Below are 17,589 nucleotides of genomic sequence, written 5' to 3' on the forward strand. Positions count from 1 at the left end.
TCAGTAAAACAAAATTCAAATCTGACACAATTTATTCAGACAATATCAGAGAATGTACATATATAATACAGAAATAATTTTCTGAAATGAATGAGTATTTCAGCTCTAAATCTAATAGGTTTGGGGGTTGCTTTCATTCATTATATTGAAAAAAATATTCATCTCTATACAAGAGAGAGCAGCAAATAAAAAATATTTACACATTTACAAGACTAATTTGGCAGAATTCTATACATAATGTTATATGACAAAACAAAAATGGAAAATATGACTTAGTCTAGTAAACATGATCAGCTATATCACAAACAGGAAAATACTGAGCCGCCAAAGATTGGTACGTTTTTGGTAGTTTTTCCGAAATTGTACTATAGCAAAATCCGTCTATAATAATCACAATTTTAAGTAGTTTAAATCTATGTACAGGTACATACTTAGTATATACAAGAAGAATCAAAATAACTGGGCATAACTTTTCATAACAAAAGTTGACAACAAAAATAATAAAATAAATAACCATGCTAAACGCGAGTTTCATACAGCACTCTTAGTTATTTTCTAAATTATAGTATACATGTTTAATTTAAATACAAAAATTACAGATTTTAGTTGAAAGAACATTTAAAAGCACGTTAAGACGATTAGATGTATGCTTTTATTATTCTTCACAAGGTTTTTAAAGTGTCAGGTGTCTGTATTTAAACGAGATTCGATTACAAAAAGATGTGTATGTACTCTAAATTTGATATAAAACTCACCGACTAAATTAAATTTTGATTGTTTTAAAAATTTAACAAAAATAATTAAAAAATAACTTCTATACTAAAATTAAAAACCAACAGGAAATTGAAAAACTGTGACTAAACTACTACTACTTCCTAAAAAACAACAATACAAGCGTATATATTTTTTTTCGAGTCTTAAAAAAAATACTCCGATATGAACACCACCAGCATTTATGAAACATTAGTCAGGAATTGCCGACGCCAAATTATAAAAGCCCCAGCAATAGAGAAAACACTTTTGTATGAACCTGGAGTTATCACATACATTTCCCGAAACGTTTCTGTACAATTTACAGTTTAGAAGCGTAATTTTTGTGTGTGGATTGGATAGAATAATACCGATGAGTATTTTCAGAACAAAAAAAAACTAAAACTTTAAACTTAAACCTAAATATTTTCCAGGACTAAATAAAACTTACACTGAATGTATATATTTATATTTACAATTTAATCACTATTGTATAAAATATTTAACTGTAAATAATAAATTAAAAGGAACGTCTTCACCGGAATTGAATTTTGTCAAACCGTGTAATATAATAACAATGAATTAAACGATAACAATCTCTCAAAATACTCAGATACCATTCCAATCTCTTCCACTTAACGGAGAGCGTTACAACACACGTCGTTAATAATCCGAAGAAAAGACAACTGAAATATATCTTCCCTTACGTCTGTTGTAACAGTTCCCTACGCATCTGCTTTTTCTTGCGACAGTCCGGACAAAACCACTGACCTTTCGGTGGTACCATGATGCCCACGCATTCAAAGTGGAACCATTCGATGGAACAGTCGCTGGAGTCGCAGCCAATCATCTCGGAAACTTCGTCGTACGGACACTGACAGTAACAGTACAACTGAGGTTGATTTGCTGCTGAAAATTAACACAATTTATTGTTTTATTTGTAGAAAAAAATGAGAACACTTGTTTTCTAAAAACTAACCTTTTGCCAAAGGCTGTGGCGGTGGTGGAGGCTCAGCGTCGCTGTCGTTCGAATCGGTTGCGCTGTCCTCGACCCTTTGTTGTACGGGTGGGCGTGGCATAAGCTTGATGGGCGGCACCCGATTGACGCGCATCTCTCCCGAGTTATGGCGAATTTGAATTGGTTCAATGGGTGGGAGCGGACTAGCGACCGGTGGTCGATGAGTAGGATTTTTAATCGTAATGGGCGGCACGACCATGGGAGAACGTGGGGTCGTCGCAGTCTGAAATAACACAAAATTAATTATTAGTTTCGTTAGAAACGGTCATAATTTTATCGTAGTAGTACCTCAGTTTTTCGCCACTTGGGCGTGTGCACCGCATGTGCTTTCTCTTTTTCCTCCTCGTCGCTGGAATAACCGTAAAACTTGTTAGGGACCCGTCTCCGCTTCGACGCCCTTAGGCTAGAATCCGTCGATTCCCGCCTGGCGAAGCCCTGCGACTCATGCAGCATCTTCTGCTGTTGTTGATGTTGCATCATGGGTGTCTTATGGAAAGGTGATGTACCGCTGTTGTTAATTGGAGACGCGGAGTATGTGGGCGTAATTGTCGGCAACGGTGAGTTTCGCGACAGCGATAGGGTTATTGGCGCCACCGTTGGTGGACTCTTTTGGTGATACTGTTGGTAATATGTGTCTGGAATGTTGGGAACTTCGTTGCTGACAGCGCCACCGTTTTCGCTTTCCTTTCTCTCGCTCTTCTTCTTTTTGCGCTTCTTAGATTTAGATTTCTTCTTCGGTTTGGTGTCCTCCTCGTCGACTTGACCCGGTGGAGGCGTCGGAGGCCGGCTGGTACTCTCGATGAAGTCGCCATTAGGTAGACAGCCGACTTCCTCTAAAATCTGATTGCGTTTCTCTTCGAGGCGTTTTTTGGCAAGTAATTGGGGGTTTTTATCGTAAAACTCCTCGTCTGTTTCGCTTTCGGTTGTGTCAAGGTCAGACTCGTGTATCGGCGCGTCGACCAAGTTAACTGGAGGAGCCACCTGTTGGGGATCCGTCGAAACCACATCCACAGGCTAATTCAAAAAAATATAAGTTAATGTTTTGAGATAATATATAACTATTGAGTTTAGGTATAGGACATGGTAAAGCCATTTTATTTGTAATTTACATATAAAATTTAAAAATCCAAAGATATACAGGATGTCCCATTGAAAATGACAAAGTTGATGTCAGTTCCTACCTAACCGGAAATTATTCATAATAATTGTTCTCCAGAACAGCAACCTACCTTGCTTTCGCTTTTCCTGGTATTTCGCTGCCGTTCCCTACGTTTTTCCCTTCTCTCAATCTGTTTTCGCCGACCCTCCTCCGTGGAGCTATCGGAACCGGAACTGTCAGAACTAGACGATGAACTGCCTGAACTGGACGTACAGGAACAATTTGAACCGCAGGTACATGACGAGTCACTGTCTGACGACGAGTCGCTCGACGAACTGTTCGAACGTTTTCTGGGCGTACCCTCTATTTTGACGTCCTGTTCGTTCCCTTTCGCCTCCGGCTCCTCCGAGTTATGGGGGTGTGATGGTTTCAATGTTTTCGGTGAGCAATAATCGTGGTCAACACTGTCGGAAAGGGTTAACGCAGGTTTCACCTCAACTATGCTCATGTCAGGTTTATTTTCCGGATCTATGCAATAGTCGTGGTCTTTTAAGGCCATACCCGCAGTAACGACCAAATCAATTGGTTCATCCAAAATTTTCGGCGGCGAATCCACCTTAGTCGAGTCATTGAAAATTTGGTCGAGTTTGTCTTTGTTGGCCTGATAATTTTTAAAGTTGTCCCAAATGTCTTCGATCACCGGTGCGGGTTTGTCGACCTCCATGGCTTGTGCATTTTGTTCATCCGGCAATTTGGTTAAGATGTCGGGCAATATGTTGTTGTCGATTTTTACCTCCTCAGTGTTTTGCGTCTCCGTTTTGGCTTCACTTTTAACTTTGGCTGTTTCATCTTCTGAATCACTGCTGTCGCTCTCCGATAAATTTAACGCAGGAAGATCGTAAACGTCGATTTTAGGCTTCGGCTTTTCTTCCACCTTCTCCTCTGGTGGTTTTTCTTCCTCCGGAGCGGGACTCTTGACGTCCTCCTCCACTTTGTCAACCTTAACTTCCACTGGGGGCGCCCTGTGCCTTTCTTCATGCTTTTGTAGCAATTTTTTCGATATGAACTTCTCGGTACAATTCTCAACGGTGCAAGCATGGGGTTTTTCGTCGGTGTGTATCCTTTTGTGCACCTTAAGGGCGACCGGTCGTGAGAACACCAAACTGCATTCTTCACAAGTAAAGCTAGTTGGTGGAATGCAGAAATGATAGACGTGCGGCCACTTTTTGACCAGGCACTTTTTGCAAAGCACACTCTCAGTCCCGTGCTTCCAAAATAGATGCCGTGTAATGTCAGGCTAAAGAAAGGACAACGATTGAGTAAGCTCATGAATAATAAAACACTAAATAACTAATTTACCTTGTTCCTATACGCAATACCGCACCGATAGCAGAAGTGAAGTAATTTATGCTTCCAGACGTGATTTGATAATCGATATTGATTGTGACACAGTTCTAAACAGACATCGCAAGCGTGGTGTCGCTTTCGAAGGTGCACCATCAGTCGGAAAGAGGACGGGAGGTCGTTGCTGACGCACATGCAGCATCGGTACGTCAATTCGGAGTGCACGGCGTAGACGCCGGGGCACAAATGGCACACCAATTCGCTGTAGCTGTAGAAATTCGACTTACATATGATGCAAAGTAGGAGGTTTTTGGCGTGCATCTTGCGATTGTGGAGGTACAGCTCCTTGTGAACAGTCGTGCTGTAACTATAATTGAAATCGTGTTAAGTAATTGTTGAATCACAGTATGTTTAATAAAGATACAACCCCAGTCAAAATTAAAAGCATTAATTCCAAGAATGTTATCACATCCACGTTGCAGTACAATAAGGTAATAAAACTTAATACCTCATTGAATGCGTTATAAATTCAAGCATATCAATATAAATAAACCGATTCACGTTGCTTACTCACCGGCATTGAAAACATTCGAACAGATGCGAAAAGGTGACGGCGTCATCCGTGGCGCCCGACTCCAGATTAAAGTATATTTTGTCCAGCTCGTCCAGAGAGTCACGTATCCGGGCGACGAAACTCTCGGGAATCAGCTCCTCGGCCGTGATGCTGTTCACCACCGCCGAAAATCGGTGTTCCGCAATGGCATGAAGACCCAGCTGCTTTCCATTAACAGCTATCTTCCTGGCGTGATTGCAAAAGATGCAGGCCGAAATCGTGGCTCTCAGACATTTCTGCAGCAACACCCGAATGTCAAACTTGTCCAGGGGCTGTTCCAGTTCCAGTTCGATGATAGCGACATCATTGCCGGCGATTTGAAGCGGCGGTTCTTCAACCGGAACTTCCTCCTCTTCCGGTTGCTGTTCCGGTTTTTCTTGTTCCTCCTCTTTGGGTTCTTGACTGACAGGAGAGGGTGATTGTCGTTCGTCGTGCTCGTCTTCCGGCTTCGGTTCTTCTGTTTCCGCATCGACATTGTCCTCGGCATCGTTCTCGTTCTCGCTGTCGACCTGGTCCTCGATGTCCATGGCCTCGTTCTTGTCGCAACTGTCGTTGCTGTCTTCGTTTGCGTAGTCCTGATACGTGCCTGGTTTTGGAAGTTTGAGCGAAAGTTTGGGAACCTTCATGAAAAGATATTATAGATATCAATAAATCACAAAATTATACAAGGATATAATTAATATATATATATATATATATATAGATAAACATTTAAACAACGTAATTATTTAAATTATCCGGTCAACACTAGAGTCATAGTTTAAACTATATTTAATTGGATTATTCCTTATCATAATTAGTTGTAGACTTGTGTTATTATCAAAATAAATCAATAAATGTCTATTAAAACTTACCACTGGGAGTAAGCTGAACTAACTGATTATAAAATTTGATGGGCACTGCATTATATAGGTGGTAATCGAATGCCTTTTCTTTATCTTGATACATAATACATATATTTATTGTTTCTCAATATAAAATAATGTCTGACTCAACATATGGTTGTGCCTTAAGATAAGTAAATTACATGAAAAATGTATGCATTGGCGAATTATAGGTATATTCCTTAATAAAATTGAGATAAATAACCGTCACATGTTTCACTAAGACTTATAATCATCAGAAATTACTTCATTTTTTAGATCAATGAAACAAATAGTGCATAAAAATATGCCATTAAATATAAAAGATTAAGAAAATAAATCATTAATGACTGACTATTTAAAAACAGTTAAAATATTCTTTTCCGTATCAATAAGACTTTCATTCTGATCATTAATAGTACCTTATAATTATAAAAAAAACATAAGAAAAGTATACTATAAATATATAAGTTTTATTTAAAATAAAATCTTATGATAGACTTAAACATTGTGTACAAAGAAAATCTAATAAAGCTCTTTAGAATTATATTCATGAATGAATACAGTTAGGAACTTCCAAACATCAATAACTGCAGTGTCTGGTAACTTGATATATGTTCTAATTCAAATGGCAATGAGTTAAGTTACCTTTCTTGTTTCGATCGGTTCTGGACTTCCCAGCATTTCTTCATCAGCTGGATCTGAATCCTGGCTTCTGTCATCTGCCAAGTTGACATCTAAATTGTCATTATCGTCACTTTTATCCATATCCACTTCACCACTGTTATCTGAGCAGTTGGTCAAATTGCTTTCGTTGTTTTCATCAAAATTATCATCATCAGACTTGCTCTTGGTCATTTCCGGTTGAGTTTCATTTTCCACCTTAACTTCTAAATTATTTACAGATATGTCTTTATTACAGTCACTAGATTCTATGTTTTCACTAGAAATTTTATTACTACAATCACTATCTTTGATAAATTCACTGTCCGGTACAATAGTAGCATCCCCTGAATCCCCAGTCACATGATTTTCAGGAGTTATCTGCTGCTTACTCGCCTTTGACTTGTTCTTCAGTGGTAACCTGGACTCAGGTAACATGCAGTCGTGATAAAAAAAATTATCCTGCTCGTTGAATATATTGTTACACTCACAACACACTACATAACAAGGTTCATTGTACGCGTTAAAAAATTCATCGGGAGTGTTCTTATAGCCTGGCTCAAGATTGTGTTTGACCTGTATATGCTGACACAAATCCTCGAGCACTGAAAACATTCCTAAACAATATAAACATATGTATCGTCTGTGAAACTCCAGCATATGCATGTAGAGATTCCAGTTTTCATAGTAAGTCCCACAGGCAGAGCACAAAAACACCTTCCTGGTTAGCTTGAAGCCTGCACAATTATTATCCGGTTGAATATCTTGTACACTTCGAATTTCAGTACACTGTACGACATGCTCATTTAAAGATTGCAGCGATTCAAAACCCGCAAGTCCGCATTTTGAACATTTGAACTGAACTGTCGGTTGTAACCCTAAATACTGTGCATATTCTCTGAGTTTCGGTTTGGTTTTGGGTGCTTTGCGCTTGTTTTTTGGAGCCTTGGTTTCTTCCTGTGGCTGTTCTTGAGATTGCTGATGTTGCTGAGATAGTTCAAATATTGATTCATTGAAGTAGGGATTTGAGTGTGGCACCACTTCTGTATCCTTTGGTGATTTAGACTTCGAGACACGTTTTTTTTTCGTTTTCGGTTTTGCTACTGTTTCATCAATCACTAAAGCATCGCTCTCCGAGCTGTGCTCTGGTTCTACAATGTTGTTTTCTTCTGTATGAACCTCACCATTAACCTTGACTGGTTCAGTTGAATTCAGTTTGTATTCGTTATTCACAGCAACTGTCCCTTCTGGGAAGTTTGCCATTATTGGGGCGACTACTCCATTTTTTGTAATTTCCGACACCTCTACGTCTGACAGTGGCCCGTTTGAACCATCTTCCATGCCGAATCCAGTGTTGTTAAATACCTGCCAACAACAAACACTATTTAAGTCGTCTGCTGGCGACTGACCGGGTACGAATGTGTCAAATTTGAAAGAGTTGTTGCGAGCTGGAATTTGTGGAATCTGTTGCTCGGACTACATGTCGTGAAACAACGTTTTGACCACAGTTACTTGTCTCGGAATGCCAGACTCGTAACGCGGCAATTTTTAAGACACACGATTAGATAATGTCTACTTACGTTTGTTACACTATGGTGTTTCGTATTTCACGGGAACGGTAAGCTGCACACTCCAATAACACATATTTAATAACAAAATTCGCTTCTCCCCGCCTAAAAGGTTAATAAAATGGCAGCCATAAGCATTCGGACGATGTAGTGCCGCCAACGTTTCGGCATAGAATGGGGTGATGCGGGGCCTCGTGGGGCCGCCAAAATAAATCTATCGTGCGATTATTTGCGAAAACTGTCCGAGTTATAATGATTCCAAGCATTTTGTTTATGTTTTTTTTAATGGATGTTTCATTTTTCCACAAAGAAATTTTGGTTAGGAAAGTGCGCGTGCGTGCACATCTTGATGCGTCATTGCCATATTTAATTTTGTAAATTTATGTAATCTAATGCAACACATTGGCATGCTGCAAACAAATTAATGCCATCGAATAATACTATTTCAAGTTATGTGTGTTTAATTTCATATTAAAAAGATTTAATTTGAGGCATAACAAAGTTGGAATATTTTGAATATTGGTATCACTGATCACTTTAAGTTACTTGGTTTTTTAAATAACTCTACCTCCTCCTCAAAGGTAATTGATGGTCATTCTTATAAATAATTTAACACATCTTTAAAAAATATACATACTAAAAGTAGTTGAAGTGATTGAAATTTTAGTGACATCTATAAATTATTAGGTCAAGGCAATAGTTAGCCAATCAATCAGTAGAGGGAGACTTTTTAAAATATAACCATTACTATTCAGTCGTACCAATCGAAAAAAGTTTGATCCGACTGTATTTTGAGAGAGACGCAGTCGGAATCTTTTACTGTCTCTGTCATTCATGATGTCTCTCTCAAAATACAGTAATATCAAAGGCTTTTCATCGATAGAAAATCAATTTTTGATACTACTAGTACTTCCACATGATTATAAATAATGAATAAAACTGCCTACATAGATAAGAAACTCTTTTATTTATGTACGACTTCCTTCACATTCCTCATAATTTTGCTTTCACCAGACAGCTGAAGGGTTTTCTATTAACTGATAGATAGAATGACAGAAAACCAGCGTTTTAGTTGTGTAAGAGTGAGTACAAGAACGACCTCGTAGGTTAAATTTTACCATATATTAAAAAAATTTCCAATTCATACACATTAAATAAAACAATCATATAAAATAAAATCCACTTTATTATGTAAAAATATAAAATTATTTTCCTTTGATATATACAACAGATTATTAATTAATTAGTCTTATTTAATATTCGATTGTATAAAATCAACGACAAAATCTTTTAGTCTTGTACGCGACAGCTTACTTGCAACAAACTTAAATAAATCTTCAAGATCGTCTTGGCTATCTTTATTTGCCAAAGTCAAAACACAAGATTGAACACAGGACTTCACGACAGCAGCTTCTCGACCACATAATTCTTCAGTTAAAACATCATGCGAAAGTGAAGATAAATACTGCTTTTTATCTATAACATTTAAAATCTCAGATTCATACGTTTCATACAATCTTTTAATAAAAGGCTCAGTTTCCTGCTTATTTACACAATTGACGACAGTATCACCAAACTGAACTACATTCAATGTTTTTAAATAAGGTTCTATTACTACAGGATTGTTAATTAAAGGTATTACGATGTTAAAGACCTCTTCTTTTGGCACTAATCCTAATAAGCAATGTTTTATATCATTTAAAGGGCGATCCTTCATTATACTCGAGAGGGGTATTTTTTTCATTATGCCATTTAAACAGTCAATATATTCAGATTCTATATTAGCAGCCTTCACGGCGTTGTTCAAAATTTGAACGATCAATTTTAGATCTGTTTTAATGTAATGATTGATGATTTGAAGTAAATCATTCTCTGTTAATATATCGGTTAATTCGATATTACTGCACTTAAAAATGTTTATAATGTCATGTCTTGTTAAGAACCGTATAAATACCTTTGCCAGGTCAACAATTTGTCCTTCCTGTAACGAAACATATTTAATAAGCAACAATATTAATATAACACAACTGTCCTACCTTTTCAGTGGCACTTTTAACAATATCTTCCATAGTTTCCATTATCCTGTGAGGAGGTATTTGGACTACATCACTGTTTTCTTCCGTATTAACAGCAGTATTTTTTCTCTCATTATTTTTATAGAATCGGTCTAAAGCCCTGTACACATTGAGGACGTTCGAATTCTCCACAGGAAGTTCCGACAATTTATTGTAGTTCAGGACCGCAAGATCACCGATGGTTTTAATGTTATTAGCTTCCAATTTTTCTATCCACTTTTGTTTTGTCGACTTCTCTTTTAAAATGACCTGCACGTTTTCTTTGCACTCTTTTAATTTCGGATAAATGCTGTCGACCGCTTCGTTTTCCGAATGATCAAATTCTATTTTTAAGGTACTGGAATCGAGTTTGTCGATTTCGCTTTGTTTGCGATCGTAGTAACAGTCCAGGGCTCTGTAAATATTGGTAATGACCGGAGGTTTGAAGGGCAGATCGAGTAATTTTTGTTCCTTGTTTACTGCCAGATCAGACACCAACTTGACACCGAACTCTCGTAGTCTCATTCGCCATATACTTATGTTTAAATTCTCCATTTTCCTGAACAGGTTTTCTACTAAATCGTAACACTTTTCTAAGTTGGGGTAAATTACTTGGGGGGCATTTTTTAGTAGCATATTTTCTTCTATCTCTAATCTGTGGTCTTCGTTGTCCTCGTCGTCCGGTTTTGCTTGTCTTATATTAAAAGAGTCTAACGCTTTGAAAACATTAACAACTATTGGTGGTTGCAGCGGTAAATCTAACAATTCCATTTCGGAGAGAACCGCCAAATCTCCAACAGTATTAATATTGTGTTGCAAAAGAACGTTAAAGGCCACATCATCGTGTCTAAACAGACTTTTGATGTGGCTCATACAACCTTGCAAGGCAGGATAAACTTGGAGACAATCATCCTTCTCATGTTGCTCATGAATGTAGTCTCTGAAATCAATAATTTCATCCCCCTGATCTTTGCTGATAAGTTCCAGCTTCATGTCTTTAGGATCAAGGGGCTTAAGGTAAACCTTCTTACACGTCGTTGTTGGATAACTGAAATGCACCCTCTTTCGTTTGGTGCAAGGAGACGTCCCATCCTCCGGCGTGTCCAACTGTCTTTTCTTTAAAATACTCTTCTCTGGAGTGCCATTGAGGCTGGGCATCTCCTTGGAAAACTTGAACATATCTATTTTTTCCTCCTCGTTTGCATTGGCGAATTCCTCTTGGAGATTCGTTTGCTTTTGCTTGAACGGCGACATAAGCTTTCTTATTCTTGAGGCCGACGGAGAAATTGTGAGGCTGCTACGTCTTTTATGAGATACGGGTGAATCGAAATTAACATTGATAATCCTGTCTTGAACTTTAACTGGTATGGCGTCTCTCTTATCCGGGGACAAGCTGACAACTTCCATTGGGGCGGATTCTATAAATTTCTGATAACAGAACTTCGGGCCATCAATGTCAATTTTTGGTTTTACTAGAATCGGGGATATGTCAAGAGTTCCATTAACTAGCTCAGATGTTTTTGTAGGGGTTGTTCCCGTAATTGGAGATGTGGGCAGACTGTGTCTTCGAGAGATTGGTGTGCTTAAGTTTTCCGATTGTTGGTCATCAGTCTTATTAATGGAGTCCTCATATGTTTCCGACCGTGATACGGGCAAACTGTGTCTTCGTGTCACTGGAGTGCTTGCGTTTTCGGTTTCTTGATCTGTAGCCCCATTAATAATGACCAACTCTTGTGATAGAGTGGGTTCCTCAGGTGTTTCCTGTTGTATACAGTCCGATAATAATGAAATAGTATCCATATTACTGATGATCTCTTGAGAAGGTGTCAGTTCTACCTTTTTAGGTAAATCTAATTTTAGTTCTGGATCCACTTCATTTGTGATAGTTGGGTCAGATTCTGTCTGGGTGATCGTCTCTGTTGTAGAAGTATTACCACTAGCCTGTTCTTCTGGTGTATCATTTAAATTATCATTAACGACACTCTCCTCATCTTCATCTTTACTGACTTTGTGAGATGTAAAGCTTCTCCTTGGGGAACATAGAGGTGTAATATTAATGCTGGCTTCTTGAGAAGATTCAATTATATCATCAGTTTCAGGCTCTATTTCAGGTAGTACTTTCTTTGTTACAGATGTTTCCAAATTCAATTTATCTTCTTCTTTCTGAATATCTGATATTTTTACATGATTTACACTTATGTTATTAGTCTTTACTTGTACATTATTTGAAATTGTTTGACCGAACGTTTTATTACTTTTAAACGAGGATTTCTTCGAATCTACTTTAGTGGGAGTAATCCTTCTGTATCTGAGGGGACTTTTAACAACATTAACCTCAACTTTTACGTTTTTAACAGGAGTTATAACGTCCATTTTCTTCACATTTATCTGTGAACACTGAGTTTCTTCTATTTCTATATTTTTGTTAATTGTCACTTGGCATTTCTTTGAATCTTCATCAGTTTTTACGGAGCAATCGATACCTTCATTATCATCTGGAGTATTAATTCTCTTTCTTTTCTCCGCTGTTGCTTCACTCAATTCATTTTCTTTACCCTTATTTATAGTTTCTTTAGAAATATCTTCAGGATTATGTTTATTTTCAGTACTGTTTTCAATGGTTTTAGTTAATTCCTGTTTACTTATAACATCTTCATCTTTAGTCTCACATTTACTTAGTCTGTTTCTCTTTCTAGGCCGTATTATAGACACAACTTCAGTTTCTGGTATAACATCTGAAAGTGAAGGACTCATATCTAGTTCAGTATTATTACTTACTTTTGTTTCAGAGTCACTGTCCACATTCTCTGTTTCTATTCTTGCAGTTTCTGGTATTATATGATCAGCTTCTTCATGAACAATACCGTTGGTATTCTTAGGCGGTGACTTATCATTTTTATTTTCTTCCGCCTTATCCAAAGAAATATTTTTTGGTTGATTTGTCAAACCTTTTTTATTATTATCGACTTTTTTATTCAGTTCAATTACAATCTCCTTACCCAAACTTTTCCTTCCCTTTTTCTTAGGACCTTCATTAGCACTCAATTCTTCCACAACTCCAAGCGAACGTCTGGCGACAGGCTTCCTTTCTACATCTAACGCACCTATTGTCTTTCTTCGATTTTTATTTGCAGTCGAATCCTTTTTCTCCCCGTCTTTGCCTTTCGTTTGAGGCAATGAATCCTTGTTTAATACAGCAGCGGACCGACGTCCAGAAACTGAGAGCACCTGGTCCGCCGCCACTATGTCCATTTTTAATCTCTTCATCTCGTTTTCAATTTTCAAACGCTTTCGTTGTTCGTTGGTGAGCTGATCACGCTTTCTCCTCGGCGTCGAAGGTCCTTGCGGTTCTTCCTTTTTCTCTATCACGGTCGTATTTTCTGCAGTTGCATTAGATTCGTTGCTCTCACTAGAATCTTGGTTTGTTTTATTCGTTTCTTTTGTTAATGCCACTTCGTTATTTTCTTCGTTCGATACAGCTGGCGAGTTGTCTTTTGAAGAGTTATTCGATTTGTTTTCTTTGTCGCAATTTACCGAAATGTTGCTACACGAATTTGAATTCTTCGGATTAAATATGTCTTGGCTTTGACTTTGCGACAAGTCCTGATAAAGGGCGGGGATATCTTCTCTGCGTTTCTTAAACATCTCCTTTTGATGTTCATTTAATTTCTCGGGTCTGAATTTAATTTCCGTGTCTATGGCAACGAACTGAGAAGTGCTTTCGTCGTCGATGGAAGGAGGGGCGGCTTTCTTTTCAGGTTTAGGACTTTGAATTGACGCGGATTTTTTGGATTTCAACGGCGTATTATTCAGCTGGCTTCCCTTTATTTTAATCGGGGAGTCGACAGCTTTTCCAAACAGTTTTAAAACCGTGGGGAGTTCAGTTTGTGAGGTGGTTGGTTTTGAATTGTTTTTGGCAAGATTAGCAATTTTCGCAGTTCGACTAGTTGGCGTCACAATTTTTATTGGTTTAGGTGTGGTCTTGGGTGTTTTCGTTTCAGGTTTCTCGACGTCCAAAATTAGCATGATTTTTTGTAAATTCTTTGAGACGGAGCTGTTTAAGTCTGTCTGGTCTGAATACAGTTCGAAGAGTAACTTCGAAAATGATTTTGAGAAAACGGTTTTTAGGCTGGATTGGATAGCAGTGAGGAAATTTATCAAATAATCTAAGATTTCGAATTTCTTTCGTATTTTCAGGATATGCTCGACGCAGAGGCAAAGTTTGGACAGTGCTTCTTCATTGGTGTCTTCTGTGTAAACTGTTAATGATGGATTCAAGTACTCGACAATAATTTGCGATAACTTCTCATTGTCCTCTTGGTTCAAAGTAGGAAAATTGAGGCAACGAGAAACGAGACCTAATATTTTTGCAACTGAAAAAAAAAAATAAATATTGTATAAGTTTGTCTCACTGATAATTATATTTGTATATTCAAAAGGTTAACCTTCATTAAAATTATAAAGAGAATGGAAAAAGGTATGGATATAAACTAAGAAAGTAGTATAAATGTTATAAAAAAACTATTATATATATTAAATAATATAGACTTACCATATCCTTTAGTAAAAACAGCTTCAAATTTTGTCATAAGAGTAATAACGGCCACTATATTGGAAATCTGCAGAGGATTTTCGATAAAAATTTTGTTTAGTCCTTTGAGAATGGCGAGTTTATTCGCCTCCGAGTTTTCTGTGATCTTTTTATATAACTTCACCCATGCATTGGTGATATTCTAAAATTAACAAATATAATATATATTTAATAAAGTTATGGGACCATTTTTACCTTTACTTGGCCATTAGTGATAGTACTCAAATGTTTAACTGGCCAAAGTAGAAACAAGACATAGCTCTGGTTTTCATTTTTATGTACATCTATTAAAATGCACTGTGAGAGACTCAACCATATATCACATGACATGGCCAAGTTTATGTTTTCACCTGATTCAGTCTTTTCAAAATTCCTTAAAATATCGTTAAAAAATCTCTCGTTACCAAGAACACACCTTGAAATGATATTCTGGAATGACTTCTGATCATAAGACCTGTAAAAATATTAAATATGACATGTTGACATTGATAAATACAATTAACACTCCCACCTTTCATACTTTTTTTTAAACAAATGTGGTTCTAAGATTGAATAACTTCTTAAAAACAAATTCTTGGACAATGATGACTCTCCTGCTATTATCACATTTAAAAGGACTGGAATAATGGCATCCTCAACATAATCATCCTTGGTTTGCTAAATTTGTTCAGAATATTAATTATTTGATAATTTTCACAATAATATACTTACTTTTAAAGTATTTAACATTAGTGGTTCAATGATATTCAGACAATCATCCATGCTATTTGAGACCTGTCCCAGGATATCAAAAAAAGAAGTCCAAAGGCAGTGCATGATTGTACTTCTATTGTCATCAAATTTAGAATTTTTTAGTAAAAGGCAGGACTCTAATATAGAATTTGTGATAGGTTTGCAGAATTTGTAGACATTTTTATCATTTATCACTGCTGATTGAAATTTAATTTGAGATTCTAAACATTTATCAGTGTGTCCTGAAACCCAATAATATTTTTGAGTAAATTTAATGTTTTTAATTTAATTATATTTACCTAAAAGCTCCAGAAGAACAGCAATACTCTTATCCCACAATTCAGGCACAGTCCTTGCCTGTCCAATCTTATCCAAGTTATCACCCACAGGTCCAAAGCAGAATTCCAGAAACTCCACCAAACACAACACAGCCTTTCCCTGTAGCTTTTCCAGTAAATGAATGAAAACTTCAAACCTCTTTGTTAGAACTTGCTCCTGTTTTGAGAATTTGGCTTTAAGAGGTGTGAGCAACAATTTGATCTGTTTATTTGTGATGAGATATTGTGAATTTAAACTTGCATTATCAATCAACACTTTCCAACATTCGTATCCCTGTATCCTTTGCGAACAAGACTGATTTCTGAATGCGTATTCCACAATTCGGAGTAAACGATTCATCAAGTCTGTTGTGTTGTGCAAGTTTGTTCCGTAAATTCGTACAATCAATATCCACAGTTTATGCCAGTTTTCATACTCTTTGTCTCTTAATGTGGTTATGGATTTGACATAATTTTTTGAAATTTCTTCTGTGAATTCTTGTACTTCTGCACTGTTCAATTCTGAGATTTTAATTGTTGGTAGTAATTTATATGAGAGTTTCAACAATACATTTCTGATCTCACTGTTTGTGTTAATATCCATCACATTTGGGATGATATTTTTCAGAAATAATTTGTGGACTTTTTGTTTAGACAGTTCATTCAAGAACAAATCTTCCATTATATCAATAAACTAAAATAAAAAATAATATAATATAGAGAGATCAAAATTACAGATTTTCTTACAGATTGATATTATGACTCAAATATTTATCTTGAAATAAAAAATCTAACAGGTTATAAAAAAAGTTAATACATGTCAGAATTAAAAAATCATAAACTTTCTATTAAAAATGCAATAGGGCTATTTTTATCACAAAAAAAAACAATAATATGCATTGATAAGCTTCTACTACATACTACAGATACTCTATCAACAAAACAATAAATATGCACACAAATACTAAACAAATAAGTAATTAAAATACCAATGTTTGTTTTAATTTAGGTGGATTATCTTATTAATGCAACCAATAATAATATTAAACAGTGGCTAGATTAAAAAATTAAATACAATCTTATTTATAATGGATAACTATAAAGTTCAAGTTCAATGTATGTTAAGTTACAACTACTTGCTACGATACTATCAACATTATAATAAATATAAATATGCATATAAATACTAAACAAATAAGAAAATAACATACCCTTGTTATGTTTTGATTTTTCCACTGGGACACAATTTGAGTCACATGAAATGTTTCATTATTGATTGTAGTTAGTATTAACTTTTTAAGTAGCACAATTATTTCGTGTTTATGTTCTACTTTTATGGGATGATAGTTAAGCAAAGTGACCAAATCAGAAACCAAATATTCTGATGGTACAGTATTTATTAAAAATTGGAGCATATCCAAAGCCGACTTTGATACCACTTCGTCATTACTACCACACAAGTCGCTCCTAATTAAAATCAACTGGTTCTTTATAAAATTAGATATGGTATTTCCATTTTTTGAATTATCTCTTAGCACTTTCTGTATCGTCGATTTCGAATCACTGTACATTTTACACCTTTCTTCTTGCGAGCCCATTTTGATGCTTGTTATTCAGTTAAAATAATATTATATTACAAATAAAAACGAACATACGTTAAATTAAATAAATACATAATAAAAATAGAACTGAGATCTTTAGTGTCTTTGATCTATGGATTACACACACAAATAAAAATACGCGCGGGAAAAAAATTTCTGTCAATTGTTCGCATTGCCACCACCACGCAAAAACACCACTAAATTGTGAATAATTTTATTCAAATATGTAATTTTTTAATACACCAGTCGAATCATAAGTTGTTTAAATCACAGGTAATTAGCACTATTAATGTTTATTTCAAATTTTGTTTATGTCAGCACGGATTATTTAGTCGTAGTGGAGTTTGTTCACGGGGTTGCCTATTTAAAAGTCACC

At 36.2% G+C, this 17,589-nt stretch overlaps 2 protein-coding genes across 3 annotated transcripts; both read right to left on the minus strand.

The window, feature by feature from the left end:
* Positions 1 to 14: 14 nt before the first annotated feature.
* On the minus strand, positions 15 to 8,283 carry LOC109597200 (uncharacterized). Of its 2 annotated transcripts, none has more exons than XM_049967238.1 (8): positions 7,931 to 8,283; positions 6,336 to 7,715; positions 4,786 to 5,444; positions 4,227 to 4,578; positions 2,998 to 4,164; positions 2,057 to 2,782; positions 1,730 to 1,991; positions 15 to 1,656 (listed from the first exon to the last, which is right to left on the minus strand). In XM_049967238.1, exons 2-8 carry the CDS (start codon positions 7,689 to 7,691, stop codon positions 1,454 to 1,456), a joined length of 4,725 nt encoding a protein of 1,574 aa, XP_049823195.1. In that variant the 5' UTR covers positions 7,692 to 7,715; positions 7,931 to 8,283; the 3' UTR covers positions 15 to 1,453. The 2 variants fall into 2 exon arrangements, with proteins under 2 accessions (XP_049823195.1, XP_019868399.2); XM_020012840.2 differs by having other exon boundaries at positions 15 to 1,659; positions 7,931 to 8,282.
* An 803-nt stretch (positions 8,284 to 9,086) lies between these two features.
* Positions 9,087 to 17,360, minus strand: LOC109597199 (telomere-associated protein RIF1). Its single transcript, XM_020012839.2, has 8 exons — positions 16,824 to 17,360; positions 15,595 to 16,306; positions 15,275 to 15,537; positions 15,075 to 15,220; positions 14,759 to 15,017; positions 14,525 to 14,705; positions 9,955 to 14,345; positions 9,087 to 9,899 (listed from the first exon to the last, which is right to left on the minus strand). Exons 1-8 carry the CDS (start codon positions 17,208 to 17,210, stop codon positions 9,168 to 9,170), a joined length of 7,071 nt encoding a protein of 2,356 aa, XP_019868398.2. The 5' UTR covers positions 17,211 to 17,360; the 3' UTR covers positions 9,087 to 9,167.
* Between the last annotated feature and the right edge of the window lie 229 nt (positions 17,361 to 17,589).

This window comes from Aethina tumida, chromosome 5, assembly GCF_024364675.1.
Source record: "Aethina tumida isolate Nest 87 chromosome 5, icAetTumi1.1, whole genome shotgun sequence".
NCBI classification, from domain to species: domain Eukaryota; kingdom Metazoa; phylum Arthropoda; class Insecta; order Coleoptera; family Nitidulidae; genus Aethina; species Aethina tumida.